General features: G+C 39.3%; 1 protein-coding gene across 3 annotated transcripts in view; it reads left to right on the forward strand.

The window, feature by feature from the left end:
- Dtnbp1 (dystrobrevin binding protein 1) overlaps positions 1 to 19,252 on the forward strand; it is a 110,003-nt gene that overhangs the window by 75,130 nt on the left and 15,621 nt on the right. Inside the window, exon 2 of one of the 3 annotated variants that reach the window (XM_010622901.3) lies at positions 3,860 to 3,970. The exons of the other annotated variants lie outside the window; for them this stretch is intronic. Coding sequence (XP_010621203.1) covers positions 3,860 to 3,970 — 111 coding nt within the window. The remainder of the gene's footprint in view (positions 1 to 3,859; positions 3,971 to 19,252) is intronic. 3 annotated transcript variants of the gene reach the window in all.

Genomic DNA, 19,252 nt, shown 5'->3' on the forward strand with positions numbered 1-19,252 from the left:
TTCTAGAATTACTTAGCTTGCTTAGTGGTAAGGTAGGTATTTAAGCATTATGGTCTTGACTAGCAACCCTATGGTCTCTACTGGCCTAGGCTACTTATTAGAAAAGAAGGAAAAGGTCTGTATAGTACTCTGAATTTCTCTTGAGTGCTTAGTATGTGGCACAGCTCTCAGTAGGTGCTAGAGAGAGCAACTACCTGGTCACCAAGCTTTTGTTTTTTTCAGTGCTCGGGCTCAACCCCAGGGCCTCAGGCATACTAGGCAGGCACTTTACCACAGGGGGCCCCCTCCTAACTTTTGCTTCTTAGCAGGTCACTAACTTAGCATTTGCAACGTGCCATAAATTCATCTGTTTTAAGTGTATAATTCAGTGATTTAGTATACTTTAAAAGTTGTGCAACCGTTACTACAGTCCAATATTAGGATATTTCCATCACCGAACAGATCTCCTACTGCTCATTTATAGTCAGTCCCAATCCAGCCCCAGACCACCACAGTGAGCTTTCTATGTATAGATTTACCTTTTCTGGAAATCTCATGTAAGTAGAATTACTTGTCATATGGAGTCATTTATATTTGACTTCTTTCTTTTAGCACATTTAAAAATTCATTTATTTATTTAATTTGTTATACTTTTGACATACATAATGCTCACATTCATCATAGGGAATTTGTGCCCGTACATAATATATCTTAACTCTTTTTTTCCCATTCCCCTCCCTTTTCCTTTCAATCCTTCTTCCCCTCTCCCTGTATAAAACTCTTTCCATTGTTTCTCCTTCATTCTTTATTTTTAATCTCTATTTATTCCCATTTGAACATTTTCTCTCTATTTCCCTGTATCAATCATCCATTTTGATCCATATTTACCCTTTGGATTTCTCACACAAGAGAAAACAATGCAATATTTAAACATACATGTCTGATTTATTTCACTTGCAGTTTCACTGTCAAGGTAGTGCAGTGTTTCTAAGCCTCACCCAAGCTGTAGCATGTACCAGTACTTCTTTTTATGACTGGGAGCTTTGCATTGTATGGATGTACTGTATTTTGTTTAGCCACTCCCCATTTGAAGGACATTTAGATTATCTCCATTGGCGCTGTTATGAATAATACTGCTGTAAACTTGCTGTGCAAGTCTGCATGGATTATGTGTACATTTCTCTTGGGTGGATTACTGGAAGAGGCATTGCTGAGTTGTGTAAGTTTTGCTTAACTTTATTAAAGAAACCATCAAACTGGTTCCCAGCATGGCACTGCCATTTTTCATTCCCACCAACACTATGAGTTCCTATTTCTTTTGATCCTTTTCAGCACTTGTTATCAGTCGTTTTCAATTCAACCATTGAGGTGGGTGTGTTGTAGAAGCTCACCCCATTTTTGACTTGGACTTCCTTGATGACTAATGATGTTGAGCATCTTTTGTGTGTGAATTAGCCACTTCCATGTTTTCTCTGGTGAAATGACTTGAAATGTTTTGTCTATTTCTTCATTGCATTCTTATTATTAAGTTACTTTTATTACATGTTTTTGGGTATAAGCTCTTTATCACATGTGATTTGCCAGTATCTTCTCCCAGTTTGTGGATTTTTGCTTTCTCAATATATTTTGAAATGCAAAATTTTTTATTTTAAAAAATGAATGGTGTTTTTGCAGCTATGTCCAAGAACTCTTTGCCTCACCTAAAATCTTGAAGATTTTCTTGTTTTCCTCTTGTTTCAAACGAGGTTGTATTGGGTCCGACTTGATTAGAGAGGACACCAAATTCTGAGAGGAACCTACCTGTTAGTCGAGATCTTAATGCTGAGCAGGAGCTAAGAGTACATGCTGGTGGAACCCATCCATTGTGAAGAGCCGGGGGCAGGTCATGAGGTTGGAGAGGAGGGCATGTGGCTGCTGCAGCTAACGGGGCTCCCTTAGGCATGTGAAATACTCCTCCCAAGCGGTGGACTCAGGGAGGGCTTAACCAGCAAAGAGAACACGACAGATGTGCTTCTTGGAAAAATCACTTTGGCTTCCATGTGGATTAGAAGAGGTCTGCTGTAGATTTGGGTTAACCTTTAGCAGACTGTTGACCGTTAGTGAGGCATGGTAGCAGTTGTGGACCCAGGAAATTATTTCAGTGGAGAACATTAGGAACGTTTGAGTCTGCCTGCTTTGACTTCTGCATGGTCAGGGTTCCTAAGAAGGAAATACAGGAAGGTTTATTCTGTTAATTTCCATGGCTTCCACTCCTCCTCCCCCAGAACACCTCTTTTGGGTTCTGCTCTTTTGAGTTTTGTTTACGAAAAGGAGATGGTCCCAATGTTACCAAATGCATTGAGTTTGCCACTCTGAGTGCAGAGCCAAGAGTCATGACCTGGAGATAAGAATGGAGGATTTATTACTTGCAGGTAATTGTGAGGTTTTTTTTTTTCCCAAAGTAGTGCTGTTTCCAAGGCAGGGGAATTTTATTTAGGGAGCCTGTGCATCTTCATATTTGAAAACCCATTAGGGGTGGCTACCTCTGTCCAAACCCCATCACATAAAATGTCATCTCCTGGTTGTGGCAAGGAAAATCTTTAAGTGAAAGTGGCCCGTAGTTCAGGGTCACAGTAGCTTAGAACTGACCCACCTCTTCTGTTAATTTAGAAGGGAAAATGTGACTTAGTTTGGGAAATACAAGAGAACTGTGAAAATGACCCCAACCATGAGCTGAATCCACAAATCCAAGGAAAGATCATTTGAGATATATACAAAAACTACAAGATAGACTTTAAATTCTGACCATTTATTTTAGTTCTGAAATACAAAACTTGGGAGAATCTTTTTCTTTTTACATTTTTGTGGAGCTGCAGATTCAAACCCAGGGCCTTGAACATGCTGAGTGAGCACCCAACTACCACTGACTCTACCTTCAGTCCTCAAAATTTTGGAAGTCTTTTTTTGTTTGTGATTTTCCCACAGTATCTTGTAATTGACTCATGAATTAGTAAGACCAAGTTAATATTTCTGAAAGGCTTCACAGTAAATCTAATTCAATTTATCTTTCAAAATGCACAAAAGTCCTGAGATTTCTAAGCTAGTGATTAAAAAAATTATTGCTCAGAAAACTAAAATGGACTATTTTTTTCTGGGCATAGTGGTGCATGCCTGTAATCCTAGCAGCCAGGGATCCATAGTGAGTTCAAGACCAGCCTGAACTGCATAGAGACTCTTTCCAAAAAAAAAAAAAGACTGATTTTACTAAGTGCTCTCCATTCTGTCTGTGAAATTGATAAATTTATGTTTCCCTTTTCAACAGTTTTCTGAAGTATGTGAACAGAATCAAAGGCTTTTCTTTATTTAGAATATAGAGGAAGGGAGGTAAGGGAGGTAAGTGAAATGTGGCTATAAATAAAAAAAAATAGATGACAATATTGAAATACCTTTGTGGGATCATTTGAAATTCTTAATGCTCTAAATGATGAATGTAGGCCTTTTTTGACCATGAAAAATTATGAAATCCTAGTAAAGCCTAGTATTTCATCCTGTATGTCCATTCCCGTGAAGGGAAAGGAAAGTATCTTTTTTCATTCATCTCCAGGTTTGTAGTTGAGCCTTCTATAACAAAAGATAAGATTAATATGAGAAAAGCGTAGAAATCTATGTAATGTAATTTTTATGTGATACTTGAGCCTTTAGAAATGAAGCCCCAAAGAAATAGGTAACTTGTGTATTTTTATTCTGGGTTTGTTGAAGAGACTGTACAGTTACAGGAAAGTATAATCAGACAAAAAGGCGTGACCTTGGTGTTCAACTTGGGGGGAACTTGGCAAGGACTGTGGGTCGAGTCTCCTCCGTGTCCCAGGTCTTCAGAGAAAAGATTGCCCTTTTCTTCCAGGTGTGGGAGGGCAACTCTCAGAAGAGGGTCTTGTCATCTGCTTCAGGGACAAGTCAGAAAAATCTCTCCTGGATTTTATGGTCTGCTTCAGGGGAGAAGGGCAAGGGGAAGGTAAGAGTGACTTTCCAAAATACTTAATTTGCCAAAGTGCCATTATTTAAGGTAGCGTATACTGAGTCCCGTTAGGAAAAAGACAGAAGAAATTAACTTTCAGGCCTGTTTCTGAGGGGCCTGTGTGGGTTTTTGTAAGTAAATTTAAGAAACAGCAAAGTTGTCTGAGGTAAGAAGGCAAAACTGGCCCGTGGCCAAGAGCACCTCAGTGCTGCACAAGAAGAGAGTGAGGTTGTTCAGCATCTGAGGAAAAAGGGATGCGGACATCCACTGGCCTGAGTGTGCTGAACGGCTTGTCAGCTCACTCATTACCATCTCTGGAACACTGTGTGGTTCCATCTTATCTGAGTCTAAAAAATATAGGCTTATATGATGTGTGGTGCCATCTCATATAATATGAAGTTTGTGTTTTAAAATGTCTAAAAATCTTGTATCTTTATCTAGGACCCTGTTTATATGCCAGCCTATTTTAAGGATTTGCAAATATAACAGGGCAGTGTTCCTGATGCTTTACAAGCCATCTCATAAAGTAAACCTGACTTGTTTTACTTGATTTCCAGGCAAGCTGTTTTTCATAAGTTGGCAAGATTTTTTGGATCTTTTTCCTCTGTTTCCTGCTTGTGATCACTTACAAAAAGACTAAGTGATGAAACGATTCTGTTTTGGCTTAGACTAAACTATTTTTCTTGAGTGGGTTTCCTGAATGCTTTGCCTCCTTACTTTAGTCTCATAAGCAATCATTGCTTCACTCATTTCACAGTCACTTTGGAGTTCCCACTTTGTGCTACAGTGGAACAATGAAGGATCACAATGTGCACTGAGAAAATAACTTAACCTCTGTGTATTGGTTTGGCATTCAAACCATCATTCTAAGGAATATTTGATGTATCATCAAGAGAGTTCATGAAAAGTCACTGTGACATTACAGTTTTCAAGTAGGCCTTACTGTAGGAATGTTCACTCAGTCTATAAATTACACTTTTCTTAAACATGCTTCCTGTATGTAAATTGTTGTCATTTTAATTGGGTACATATAGGGGGATTGCCATGACGTCCAACCTCTGTGACCCTTTCATTGAGCCAGTGAAGATCCCCCCACAGGTGGTGTGCTGTGCTGAATAAACACTCACTACTCCTTCACTCTCTCTGCCTAGTTGCAGTTATAGATCCCCAAGGAAAGGTCGTTTTGTGGTTATGAATTTTGGAGAATTTAGAGGCTGTATTTTATTTATCATTTTTGTACACATGTATTAATTTTGGAGTGCTATTTTCATTGTGTTAACGGGTTTCTTGGCCAACATTTCCATAGTAGTTGGGTGATAACACTTTTGTGCTAAAAATAATTTTGTTAAAGGCAGGTGTTCTGGGATATGTGCTGCACTGACTGTAAAGACCAGCATGACATGATTCATCTTTTGCCTGTTCCTGAAAGCCATGGTAGCCATTTCCTGCTCCCACGTTTAGCCCTGATGATTATACTGTTTGTGAGCAGCCCACATAATGGCATGCTGGTGTTTCCTGTCAGCTGTGCTGCTGCTTCTTGAGCTGCTGTATGCATTTTGTCTTCTGCATCAGTGCACCTCAAACAGCTGGCTTGCCGTGGCTGCCTTCTGCAACTTTGGATCAGCAGCTTTAGCTAGAAGTAGTGTACTTGTGTAGCTGGTGCTTCCCATTCCTGACATTGGTGCTATTTTGTGGTTGTTACTAGTATGTTCATCAGACATTACCTGTCAGCCAGCTCTGTGACAGGCACTAGAGGTACAGGTTGGAAAGAGGTAGTACTTTAACTTCCCTCCTGGAACTATGTGTCACAGAATGAATGAAGTGCATGCTTATGGCAGCAGCCAAGACACACTGGTTCCATGATCATGGAAAGCAATGGCCCCGGAGCTCCCTGGCTTTGCCTGGAGGAGCAGTAGAGCTGTGGTAAGAGGATGAGCAGAAGTGGCTGAGTAAAGTTATAGACTCAGACTTGTCTTGTTTGAAGAACCAGAGAATGTTGGCTGTGCACCATTCATTTATAGCTTAGAAAGCAGCTTCATGGAGATACTCCCTCAATAGTAGTTTGGTTTCTTAGCTGTGTTATAAAAGTCTCCACTGTCTATAGTATAGTTGAGGAGCCAGGAGAAAACAGGAAGAGCAGAAGATGAAATGATCTCTGAACACAGTTCTGAATAAGGAATAGCATGTCTTTGACATTTCATACTTGTCTTTCCTGTGTCTGGTCATTGTTTCTACAATGCATCAGTGTGTTCATGCTGGCCAAAAGCCCCTACCGGGCCCACACCAGAGCAGCTCCTTTCTTCAAGGGCAACACTGTCTACCATTTCCTCCTCCATGTGCATAGCAGTCAGTCCTGGAGAAGGGTTCAGGAGAAAGCTAGCCAACAAGCTAACTCACGTTAGATTTGGATGTTAGAATTTTCTCAGCACCCCCAAATACAGTATTCTACTTGCTGACACAGGATGTTGGAGTGCGTAAGTATCTCAGAGGTGAAATTTCACAAAGTGAGGCTATTAAGGCAACTCCCTAGGCTGCCTCCACTCTGAGGTCCCCTGCTCATGCCTGTCCCTGCAGCTTCTCTCTGTGGACTCGGGGCCATTCCAGGGCCATTTCCTGGGCTATCTCTTTCCTGCTGGCTGCAACACCAAGCCTGCCTGCAAGGTACAGGGTCCATCTTTCAACCCCATCTCATTAGCTGGCAGTGAGTGACTTGAAGCAGGAGGAGGGAGGGGACAGAGGCGGCCTTTCATAGCACTGATTTATTCATAAGTTGAGCTTTATAAGCCTTCAATAGTTTGAAAGTGATAAATCCCCATTTCTCTTATATTTTCTGGAAATAATTAGATTTCCAACAGATATGATCAGCTTTCAAGCGTGCTGAGCTTTGACTGTCCCTGAATTTTTGAGAGGCAGGGTATTTCCAGCTGATGGCATGAGGACATTTGTAACAAGAGAGCTTTAAATCAAAAAGCATGTTGAGCTTTGTGTCCTGTGTCATATTTTGTATTGCAAATATATGTGGTCTTCTGGTTGACTGGTATATAAATGTGGGAAATCAGACTCAAAGCTATATAAAGTGCTATTTTTGTTGTCATATATTTTCTCAGTGAATTGCCAAAATAAATACATCTACTCACAAACTTGAAAAGGTTTGAAACCTCTAGTCCTAGAATGCATTTATTGGGTTCTTTCATTTGGTAGTATGAGTGAAAACATCTGTAAAGATGATGGCTCTGAATGTATATTAATGTTTTCCAATGAGAAAATCACCCAAAAATCTAACATCGATTTATTCTTATGTTGAGAATTGTCAGGCAAATGTGAAATCCTAAATGTGACTTTGATTTCTGCAGTTCCCCAGTAGACCTAGGAACTCATGTGGTGTAAGACCTTAGTTCTCGGTCTTTTTCACAGGAAGCATCCTTAAAGTTGAGGTGGGATTGGCCATCTCAGGTGCTAGCCCTAAGAGCACATGGCTCAGGTTGTCTGGGGACAAGAGCCCTGGCAAAAACTGATTAAAAACAATTTGCTATGACTTTATTCCTTGAGCTATAAAGGTTTCTGGATTCTACAGGGTCCCATTTAAATGCTAAAGTCCCTGAGAGAGACTTAATCTCAAATACTGAATTCTAGCTCTGAAGAATTGAAAGGAACTTGCTTGTTAAAACTTTTCATAGGGCTTAGTCTTGGTGAGCAGCTAGCTGAGTATAAAATGCTGGGTAAAAAGATAATGCAGTCTAGTGTGGGCAAGAAATCAGCTCCTAGAGGGGAGGCCCACATGGCTGCACATGCCAGAGCAGGAGGGGAGGCTGTATTAGTTTTCCCTGAGACAAAATACCCACCTGTGCCTTAAAGTAAAGGTTCATTTTGGTTCACAGTTTCAGAGGTTTCAGTCCACAGTTGGCTGACTGCAAGGCAGAGGCATCATGGCAGAGGGCCGTGGTGGAGGGAGGTGCTCAACTGCTGGCATCTGAAAGGCAGAGAGCAGGGGAAGAACCTGAGAGAAAGGAGCCAGGGGATATAGCCCCAGAGGTCACACCCCACGACCAACACAGGCACCCCCAGAAGTGTGTTTAGGCATCTCTAAAGCCAGTCAAGTTGACAAATCTGTATTGATCATCAAAGATCTATAGTAAATGTGTTTATTAAATGTATGAAGAAATTATGTGTAAATTATAATAGGAATAAATGGATAGCGAATATATTAATGCAATTTTTTAAAAGGTGCTATTTAATTTTATAACCTCAAAAGAAGGGTAAAATATTAGTTTGATAAGGCAAAATAAATAATGTGACTATTGAGAATTCATAGAATGTTACGCTTATTTGAACTTTTTAAAGCTACATAAAAACATTACAGAAAGGTTACACCATGGAGGGCAAGCAACCCTCCACCTCCTCACTGGTTAATAGCAGTGCAGTATTTCTCATGAGGCTTCCCAGCCTTTTCCATTTGAAGAGTTATATCTGTCCTCTTATTCTTTTACTTAATAGAGTATAAGTACCTTAACCATATTTATTAATGGCCACATGATGTTTCATCAAGTGAGTGTGGACTTTAATACAGAAATGAGCTTTGTTAAATATAAGACTCTTTCTTTGGATTATATCCTTAGGCTTTGCTTCAGAAGAGAAATCTCCAGGGGAAAACAATATGACTATTTTATGGGTTTTGATATACGTCAGGTAGGTGTGTGTGGGGGGTTGATATACATCAGGTAGGGGTGTGTGTGTGTGTGTGTGTTTTGAGACTGACCTGGAACTCACTATGTAGCCCAGGCTGGTCCTCCTGAGTGCTGAGATTATAGGCGTGCGCCACCATGCCCGGCCTATGTCAGATTTTTTTTGAGTCATTAATATCAGTTTATGCTGTCATTTACAGTGCTAATGCTAATGCTAGTGCTGTTGCTAGTGTGATTTGTATGTTGATCAGTAGTAGGTAGTTGGTCAAAAATGTTACTTAATTTTTGATAACATGAAGGGCTGAATATTTTTTCTACCGTAAGTTGTCCATTTTATCCTATTCAGAAAGTTCTGTTGGAATCTTTTTGTCCACCATTTTTGTTTCATTTTTCCTGTGGTAGAGATATTAGATTTGCCACTTGTGGCAATCTGCATTTCCCTTTTTATTGTATTTTTAAACATCCAAGAGTAGTGTTTGTTACATAAAACCTATTGGTCTTTAATAATTTCTTCAGTAGTACGTAAGATCTCTGCCTTGGTAGCTTTAAAATTTTAATTGGGTTTTCTCTTAGTTTTTCCCTTTTTTTATAGTCTCTAATTCACCTGGTATTCCTCTGGGATATCTCTTTTTTTTTTGGTACCAGGGATTGAATTCAGGACCTTACATTTGAGAGGTAGGTGGTGGCACCACTGAGCTAAATCCCTGGCCCTAAGATAGCTTTTTAATTGGCCAACTGGTTTTCACAGTAGCATTTACTGAGAAATTCACTTATTAACTCATCTATTTCTTTGGGTTTTGGGTTTTTTTTTTTTTTTGTACCAGATATCGAACTCAGGACCTTGTGCTTGTGAGGCACACGGCAGAACTACTGAGCTAAATACCCAGCCCTCTCATTTATTTCTGATACAACTTTTTTGGGGGAGGGGGTGCCAGGTGTCAAACTTCGGACCTTGCACTTGCAAGGCAGGCAGTGGCATCACTGCTAAATTTTCTCTGGCCCCTCCGATATATCATTTTTTATATTGGTTCAGTATATGATAGAACCATTTTGTGGATATTCCATTTCAGGATCCCATCTCTGTCCTATGTAATGTCTAAATTGTTTTATGAAGTGTTTGAATATCTAATATGGTTAGATTCCCTTTTAAAATAGAATATTATTAATATTTGATCAAGTTGTGATATCAGAATTACTAGGAAAATCCTATTAGGCAGGTTTGCCTCATTTTGTATGCTCCATGATCTTGAAAGTTTGGAGTAACTTCACTTTCTCCATCAGACTTTAATATTTAGTGATTCCTTGTGTTAATTTTTGTAACACCTAAAATTTCAAATCAAATTCATTTTATTGATGCCTCAATTTCTGTTAGCATATGTTTGAGTCTGGGAGTCACGTGTTTTTGCATCTTTTGGGCATTGTTACGTGTCCTCTGTTTCTCATGTTATTTTTTTATTAGTGCATGTTTGCAGGTTTCTCATATAAGAGAAGTCATGCAACATTTTACTTTCCGGACCTTTTTTGCTTAACATTATGGTCTCAAGATCTATCCATTTGCCTGCCATTATCTCTTTAAAACTTTTTTTTTTTTTTTTTTTTTTTTTGCGCGGGGTGTACCAGGGTTTTTTTTTTTTTTTTTTTTTTTTTTTTGGTGCCAGGGATTGAACTCGGGTCCTTGCACTTTCCAGGCAGGCGGGAGAACCGCTGTGCTAACTCCCATCTCTGTTATTTCACTGAATTGTGCCAGCTTCCCTCTTTAAAACTTTTATTCACCAGTTTTTGTCTCTTAGGTTTATATACAAATGTAATTTTATGCTACAGGAATGTCTAAATGGAGATGGTTGAAAACTTCTTTACGTTATCTGTGCAAATGGAGAGCATGAGAGCGAGCCCCTGCCCCATTAGATCTGGAGCAGGACAGAAAGAGACCTGGTCTCGAGGGCTTTTAACCCTTGCTATGTAGAAGTCACCAGGCCCCAGGATGGAGGCGAAGTGATGATAGATTCCACAGAAGGGGCCAGAGTGCATCTTTCCTCGGTAAGGGTGACATTGGCAGTGCTGTTTATGATCATGCAGCTTGGTTGCTGGAACATTTCCTTTTCAGGTAACTTTATAGATGCTTAGAATGACATCTCTGTTATTTCACTGAACTGTTGCCAGCTTCCCCACCTTATTTTCTCCATTTAATATATATTTATACCAAGTAAAAATGTGACCGAAGTGGACTTGCAGCTGTCGTTCACCTAAAGCTGTAGTTCTCGGAATCTGGCATTCAGCCTGGCAGCCTCCGCAGCACCTGGAGCTTGATGAGAAGTGCAGCTTCTCTGCCCTAGGATGGGATTCATCGTCTTTGGCTTCCCCAAGTCTCTTGGTGACAGATGCCATCAGCCATGGAGAACTTGACTCATGTCTCTGGAACCTCTGAGGGGACAGTTTCATAGCTGATTTTTACTCATGGACTCACATAGTGGGTTTAGACTTTTTAAAGTCTTTCATGAAATGTTAAAGTGTTGTCTTTTTCCCAATACCAGAGTTGAACTCAGGACCTTGCACTTGCAAGGCAGGTGGTGGTACCACTGAGCTAAATCCCCAACCTTAAAGTGTATTTTTTGAGTTTGAAACTGGTGATATATATATCTTTTCCACAAATAATTCTTTTTTGTTTTGGGGTATGTGTGTGTGTGTGAGAGAGAGTGAGACTAAGGATCGAGCCTAGGGCCTCGCTCATGTTAGGCACTGAGCTGAACCCCCATCCCACAAATAATTCTTTTTTTTTTTTTTTTTTTTTTGGTACCGGGGATCGAACTCCAGTCCTTGTGCTTGCAAGGCAGGTGGCGGAATCACTGAGCTAAATCCCCAGCTCTACAAATAATTCTTAGTGATTCAGTTAACATGGTAGGAAAAATTCAAGAACATGTCAGATGTGACTTAAATATTCTAGGAAACCAAGCTATTGTCTAAATGTCTCTAATATAAAGCTTCTAGCCTGTGGTCTTACCAAAGTGTTTGTGTGAATATTGTACATATATATGTGTATATGTATGTATACTAGACAATGGGATTACCTGATGTACTCTTTTTGGGGGGAATATTGGGGATCGAACACAGGGCACTTTACCTACCACTGAGCTGTGTCCCCAGTCTGTCCTTTTTCTTTTTTTTTTGAGACAAGGTCTCCCCAATCCCCAGGCTGATCTCAAACTTGTGATCCTCCTGCCCCTGACTGCTGAGTATCTAGGATTACAGGCGAGTATTGCTGCATCCAGCTATGATATACTCTTGATATTTTATTCAGCATTTTTATATATTGTTTCAAAATATTGTTGGTCAACATATAGTAGTGGATTCAGCTGGATTTGAAACACTTTTTTTTTTTTTTTTGGTTTTTTGAAACAGGGTCTAGTTGTAGTTGAGACTGACCTGGAACTCACTATGTAGACTATGCTGGTCTCGAACTCACAGCATCCTCCTGCCTTAGCCTCCGGAGTGCTGGGATTACAGGCATGCGCCACCACGACTGGCTTTGAACCACTATTTTAAAATGACTGACTTTAAGCTGGGCATGGTGGCGCACACCTGTGATCCCAGAACTTGGGAGGCTGAGGCAAGAAGATTGCTGTGAATTCAGGCCAACCTGGACTACACAGCCGAGACTTTGTCTCAAAAAAACCCCCCAAAATAAAACTGAACTAAATGGCTCATTTTACCCTTGGGTATTTGTTGATCCCCTGCAAAAAGTACAGAAGCCTTGATGCCACTTGTTCTCATTGCAAGCCACAAAGCCTATTAATCACCCAATATTAGCCTGGACATTTTGGACAATATAATGACTCAGAAAGCCTCTAGCACAGATTGAGTGCATTTCTCACTTATCCACTAATCTTAAACTCTTTGTTCTGATGTGTGCTGTACTGATGACTGAACACAGACCCTCACTGACACTGAGCACTGCTTTAGCACTGAGCTTTAGCCCCAGTCCCTAGCAATTCTTTAAACAGAGAAAACAATCTGATGCAAAAATACCTTTGAAGTTTTTATTAGTTAAATCTAATTTTCTTGAAATGTCACACTAATTCAAAAGGCCCCAAATTTCTTAATGCTAGCCTGATATTCTTGTAATTTCACTAAAAAATAGACAGTATTTGAGATTACCTTTTCCTGTCCCAATCAAAAGTTAGTAAAAATAGAATCTGAGCATTTAAGCACTGGAGGTGTATGCCAGCCAGCCCCTCAGTGGTGGGAAATCTGCGGCCTCCAGGTTCCATGGTATGGGCTTTATAGTCATCTGCTGGGGCAGGAGATGAGGGCTTTTGAGCTGTTGGACCTATCATGAAAGGTAAAACAGCGTGGGGCCACACACATGGGCTTCCTGTCTGGCATACCTTGTCCTACTTATAATTTCTGCCTGAATATTTTCCTGTACTCAAGGGAGTGGTCATTTCCTTAGAGTAACTGATAGAAATGTGAGAGGAGTTCCCGAAGCTTAGATACTAGAGTGTCTCCTGATGCTTAGGTTTAGGAAATAGCACTTCCAGTTGCCATTCCTAAGCACGGAACATGGTAAAGAACTCGAGCACCTTGCCTTCTTTGTGATGTAAAAGTCATTTATTTTGACTGCAAGAATTTGACACTATCCTCTACTATTTTTAGGTAAGGATCATCCTTTATTAATTGCAGGTAAAGAAATAACTGGTACTTGATGTGTGTAGGATGGGGACATGTGTGTATGTGTGCATGTTTTGCAAGGAGGATAAAGTTCTATAAAAGCCATTAGAATTTCTTTTAAAAGATGTATGAACTTGGATTGGGTGTATAGCGTATAGCTCAGTGGTAGGACACCTGACTAACCGGTACCAGGCCCCAGCACCCCCTCCCAAAGTATTAACTTCAGCATGAACAAATTTTCCCTCTAAATTCCAATTATGAAGAAAAAGGATTCTATAGTACTGTAGAAAACTCAAAAATAATATGTGGTATAAAATATGTCTGTCATGGAATCTGGTTTTTTGTTTGTATGTTTGTTTGGTGCTGGGAATGGAACTTGGGGATGTTAATATTCTAGTTGAGAGTTCTAACACAGACACATCACAGCCCAGAAACTAATTATGGATGAACTTTTAAAAATTATAGAAACACAGATTACAGAAGTTGATATTTTTAAAATACATATAAAAATGTTCTAATTCCAGAGAAATCTTACTTGAAGGTCTCTTATGACACAGTGTGTATTCATTTGTTAAGTTAGGGGCAGGAAGGTTGGAGTAACTTTGAAAATGGTTAAGTATGCATTATTTTGAAAATCAGGGAGAAGAAATATATAACATTAAATGGTAAAGCTGCAGAAATGGTGGGGTTAAAACTAGAAAATCTTGTACATTTTGTCATTGATAAGTCTTCCATTGCTGAATAAAATTTCTCTAAAATTTAGTTTAGGTGAGACATGTTTCTAATAAACATGCATCTTCAGAGGAAAGGAGGAAAGGAAACACATTCGCGATGTGACAGTTGGGGGTCCTGTCAAATACTGGAGGGGACACAGAGAGTCTGTGTCACTCGTACAAGATGGACATGTAACATGTGCTAGCCTCTCTGTAAAATAGCTTGGCAGTTGCCCTCAGAACTGAAAAGTAAATTTCCGTATGACCCAACCGTGCACTCTTCGGCATTTGTCCGAGGAAAATTACTTATTTTCATGCAGGAACCTATACAAATGTTCATAGCAGTTTTATTCATAATGACCCAGAGTTGAACTCCATCCATATGTCCTTCAGTGGGTTAATGGCTAAACAAAAACTGTATAGTTTGTCTATACCATGAAATTCTGCCAAGCAGTAAAAAGGAGCAAGTTTTCAGTTTGTACAGCAGTTTGGATGGAGCCCCAAGGCAATGATGCTGAGTGAAAAAAGCAAGTCTCCAAAGGAGAATATAATATAATATAATTATGGATCTGAAGAGCAGATGAATGCTTGGGGTCAAGGGGTATTGTTATAAAAGGGTAGCATGGGGAACTCTGAGATGGAACAGATGAGCATATGGATCATGGGGGTAACACAAGGCTGTACACATGATAAGACTGTAAAGCTGTGAGTGTACACAAGTCCATGTATGACTGGTGACATCCAAGCTCTGTGTATCATCTCACGTTGGTCTCTTGGTTTTGATATCATGCCATAATTAGATGCTGGCACTGGGGGAGGTTCCAGAGGTATGTTTTTGGTTTTGGTGTGAGGGAACATGGGCTGTATGTAACACAAAGCTATATCCCCAGCCCAGGATGTAGTTTTTAAAGAACATGCTCTGAACCCATAATTGATTCAAAGTAAAAACCTCTAAAAATTGGAATATTACAATTTAGTGTGGTTCATCCTAACAGAAAGAATCTAAACCCTGATGGTGTACACCACAATGCTAGTTGTGGTCATCCGTTTCTGATTATTTCAAAGGGATTTTCATTGTATTATTCTTATTTATGGTTAAAATTTGTCCACAATGTACATGCATTGTTCATATATCACACTATTAACTATGTAATGCAAGTCACCTGAAGCATGAAAAAATTAATAGGTCTCACCTTTTTCTTTGTTTGTTTGTTTTTTGGTACTGGGGATAGAACTCGGGTCCTTGCGCTTGCGAGGCAGGCGCTGGAACCACTAAGTTAAATCCCCAGCCCTTAGGTCTCACCTTTTAAATAGTTATACTAACAGAATTTAGTTTGGTTTTTTTTTTTTTAGTGGTCATGTAATTTGACATCTTATCAGTAGTTAAGTTTCTATTCAGAATACTTTGGAATATTTGTGTTTATAACTTTACGGAGATTTCACAGTTCTCCTTTGATCATGTCACATGTATTTGGATTTTGCAAAATTCATATCCCCAACTCAATATAATAACATCAGATTTTATTTAAATGACAGATTTTAAAGTTTGTCCTTAGTCTTATTTCTCAGGGATGAAAAAATTTTCTCAATCTTTAAAACAGAGCTTATCATAATTTTCCTCAACTCATATTTAACTGAATGCTTATTCTCATTTTAGATTGAGGATATTTTCATTAACTCTTTCAACATAGAGGCTGGCTTTCTTCACGTCTCCCATTTCCTCCCTGCCAGCCATGTGGGGATGGTGTATAGTTCTTACCTGCTAGGTCTCTTTTATTACTCAGTCAGCTCTGTCGAAAGGCTTGGTTACAGAATAGGTTGAGATTTTTCCTAAAATGAGCATGGTGGATTTTATTTTTTTTAATTTCATGTATCTTGTGCTATCCTCATGCCCCATCAAAACACTCGGTAGAGAATCAATTGTACCACCTGTATTGGTAATGGAATTTTTGTTGTTTTGAGTAACCATGTGAAATTGATAATGGTAGTTAAAGTAGAAGTTGCAGTCAGATAAAACTTGAGCAATGATCTGGAGTTCAAGTAGCAAAAGACATAGTCCTGGGTTGATAATAGAATTAAATGATTACTACTACTATTTCCTCATAGAAAAACTACTGTATCTTTTTTTGTTGTTGTTTTTTTTAAGGCCATTTATTGAAGTTCTTTAAATCTTTGTGTTTGTCCAGCTTTCCCCAGTATAATAAATAACATTTTAATGTGTGAATGAGGGGTTTTTTCCTTGTAGAAAAGGTCCTATAATTTAGATTGTTTTACTAATCATTCCAAGAATCAGATGCCACTAAACCTTTAAATTTGACATTTTCCCTTCAGATGGCCTCCTGTCTTCTAACAACTCCCACATTTGGTTTTTCCCTGTCACAGGCCCAAAGCACAATTTCAAGACACACGGCACAGTTAGAACATCCTCATCAGTCATGTAGCTGAGGGTGACACTCTTGGCTCCTGAGCGGCAGTCATTTTTACATGCCTGTCATGTGCTTTTTCCTTATCACCCTGGATGCGGAACTGGCATGATGTAACAGGAATCAGTTCTCAGGGAACCTGGCTTAGCTTGCAGTCAGCACTGAGGTGGATGAGGAGAGCTCTGAAGTAAAGTATAACCCAACATGGGACAGCTGGAAAGATTTCAAATAACTGGGGAGCTATGTGTTTTAAAACTTCAAACAGTGATATTTTGTTATTTTTTGAAAGTCATTGTAAGTTTCTTAATCCAAACCGTCCCCACCCATGGAGGATTAAGGCATGATTGAATTTAACCTAATGTAGAAAATAATTAAGATAAAAATTTATAGAAAAGAATAACTTTTATCAGCAGTCTTGAGAAAAATGAAATATTTTAATGTTTTATATATAGAAAATCTTAATTCAGTTAAAACAAGATATTCTTTAATTAAAACTCCTTTGATGATTTCTACACTGATGTTTGGTTCTGAGCTGCTTATTCTGGAATTATTTTTTAAAAGCAGGCGAATTGAACTTTGAAGTGATTGAAGCATACTTCATATGTTTTAGGGTTGATTTACTCTAATGTGTTCAGCAGCCATGAAGCATTTGAACAGAGACATTGCCAGCTGAAGTGAAACAGATGAAAAGACACCCTCTTTGGTTTGTTTTTTCCTTAAGAATGCCATCTAAATTCCTTTCAGATTTATTAACAGCCAGCTAACTAACTCCTGAGTATCTGAGTGGGGCTAGCTGGGTAATTCTCATCGATCTACATGGTCCTAGGTCCTGGAAAGTTTCATGTCACTCTTTTTGGAAGTCTTTTGGGTAAATAATACCAGAGTAAATGCTAGTTGACAGCTGCTGGGTGATACTCTGTCCCTGGTGTTTCACGCAAGCTGCCTCAGTTAATCTTGCCAACACCCTTAAGAAATCACACTTGTTTGGAGGAAGAAATTGCAACTGAGGGGTTCCCTGAAACAGAGCAAGGATTCTCTGCATCTGGTTGCATGGGTAAGGGGGAGGGAGTATGCAGGCTGACTAGGGTGGGGAGGTAAAGGTAAGGGAACCAGGCTCTCGAGAAGTGTTCAATGTTCAGAGTATGTCTGAGAGTATTCACTCAAAGGATGGGAGGTGCAGGTGGAGGCACAGTGATTCCTGCCACCCATTGGTTGAATATCACCTTACTTCCCAAAATTTCAGAGCTGTGCTGGCTTGGAGGTTCCCTGAGATTCAGAGGAGATTCTGACCAAGGCTGGCTTGATGGGGACTGTGGGCTTCTGGACAGGCTTCCCTGACTGCCTTCCACAGCAGAGGACAGCAGAGGTAGTAGAAGGCCTACAAGTGTTTGATGAAGGGATAGCACCTGATTTGGGACTCACCCCTAAATCTGTGCCCTTTCCATTGTAAACAGAGGCATGAGATGGAAAATGACATGAAATGTAAGGAACACACATGAGAGCCATAACAATATGAGAAGAATACAGAGGAAATACGCATGCAATTATATGCAACCAGAAAGCTTTACTTTCCTGTGTATGTTGCTTTGGTTAACATTAGTTTGAGGCCGGTCGTGGTGGTGCATGCCTATAATCCCAGCACTTGGGAGGCTGAGGCAGGAGGATCACTGAGTTCGAGACCAGCCTAGATTACATAGTGAGTTCCAGGTCAGTCTCAACTACATAGTGAGACCCTGTCTCAAAAAAACAAACAAACAAAAAAAAAACATTAGTTTGCATGTACATAGATTAGAAGACAAGGAGAAAGCCCAGATGAGAAACTATACATAATTTAAGATAAATAAACTCCCGCGCTGCAGGTTTTTTAAGGCTGTCACAATAGTAAGATTATGTTGCACTAGGAGCAGTGGTGATAGGAATTAGAGGGGGCAGGAGGCAAAGGCAGATCACATGGGCCATTTGGAGTATTTACAGTAGGGTTTGTCTTGTTAAAAATCACTTGGTAGTATCTTGAAGATGTTGTCACTCATCAGAGGTGAAGCCGTGGAAACAGGCGTTGGGTGGATTGTGCTTGGAACACTCCATTTGTCCCAGGAGATGGCCAGAGATCTGGATTGATAGCCTGGCCTCCTGTTAGAGTCAGCTGAGCACAAGACCTACCATAGAGTAGGTGCTCTGAAACATTTACTTAAGAGGACCATAATGTAAATTCTGTCACAAAGGTGCAGAAACTTGGGTTTATAATACCCATGTTTATTTTATGAGTATTTCTATTGAATTATTTCACTTTTATGAGTTTTATTAAACAGTGAGTTCTTAAAATCAAAGTATTGAATCTGTAATATTTATGGAGAGTTCATAAAACATTAAAAATTTCAACAACTTTTTTGGTGTACAAAGTCTAAAATATAACAACAAATAAATTTATATATGAACTACAATGAAAATACCAACAGCACACTACAAAAAAATCTTTACTTCAATAATTACACCTTAGGCAGTCTTCATACATGACAGTAGCATATTCCATACACGCGTATCACTTATACTGAAAGCACATGTGTTTTGCTTTCCTGGCCTTTTCGGACATACTTGACATCTTACTGGTCTTGTCATTTTTGTCAGGAGGTTCTTAATATATTACATAATGTATAGTTAACAGGAACATAAAATATCAATAAAGTTATAAAATTTTACTATATTGTATATTTAAAATTAACATCAACATTTTCACATCAGCTGTGTACTTGCTTACAAGACCTAAAAGATAACATCAAAAATAAATTCTTATGTGAA

This window comes from Fukomys damarensis, unplaced genomic scaffold, assembly GCF_012274545.1.
Source record: "Fukomys damarensis isolate Sample0158 unplaced genomic scaffold, DMR_v1.0_HiC HiC_scaffold_10, whole genome shotgun sequence".
In the NCBI taxonomy this organism is placed as follows: Eukaryota; Metazoa; Chordata; class Mammalia; order Rodentia; family Bathyergidae; genus Fukomys; species Fukomys damarensis.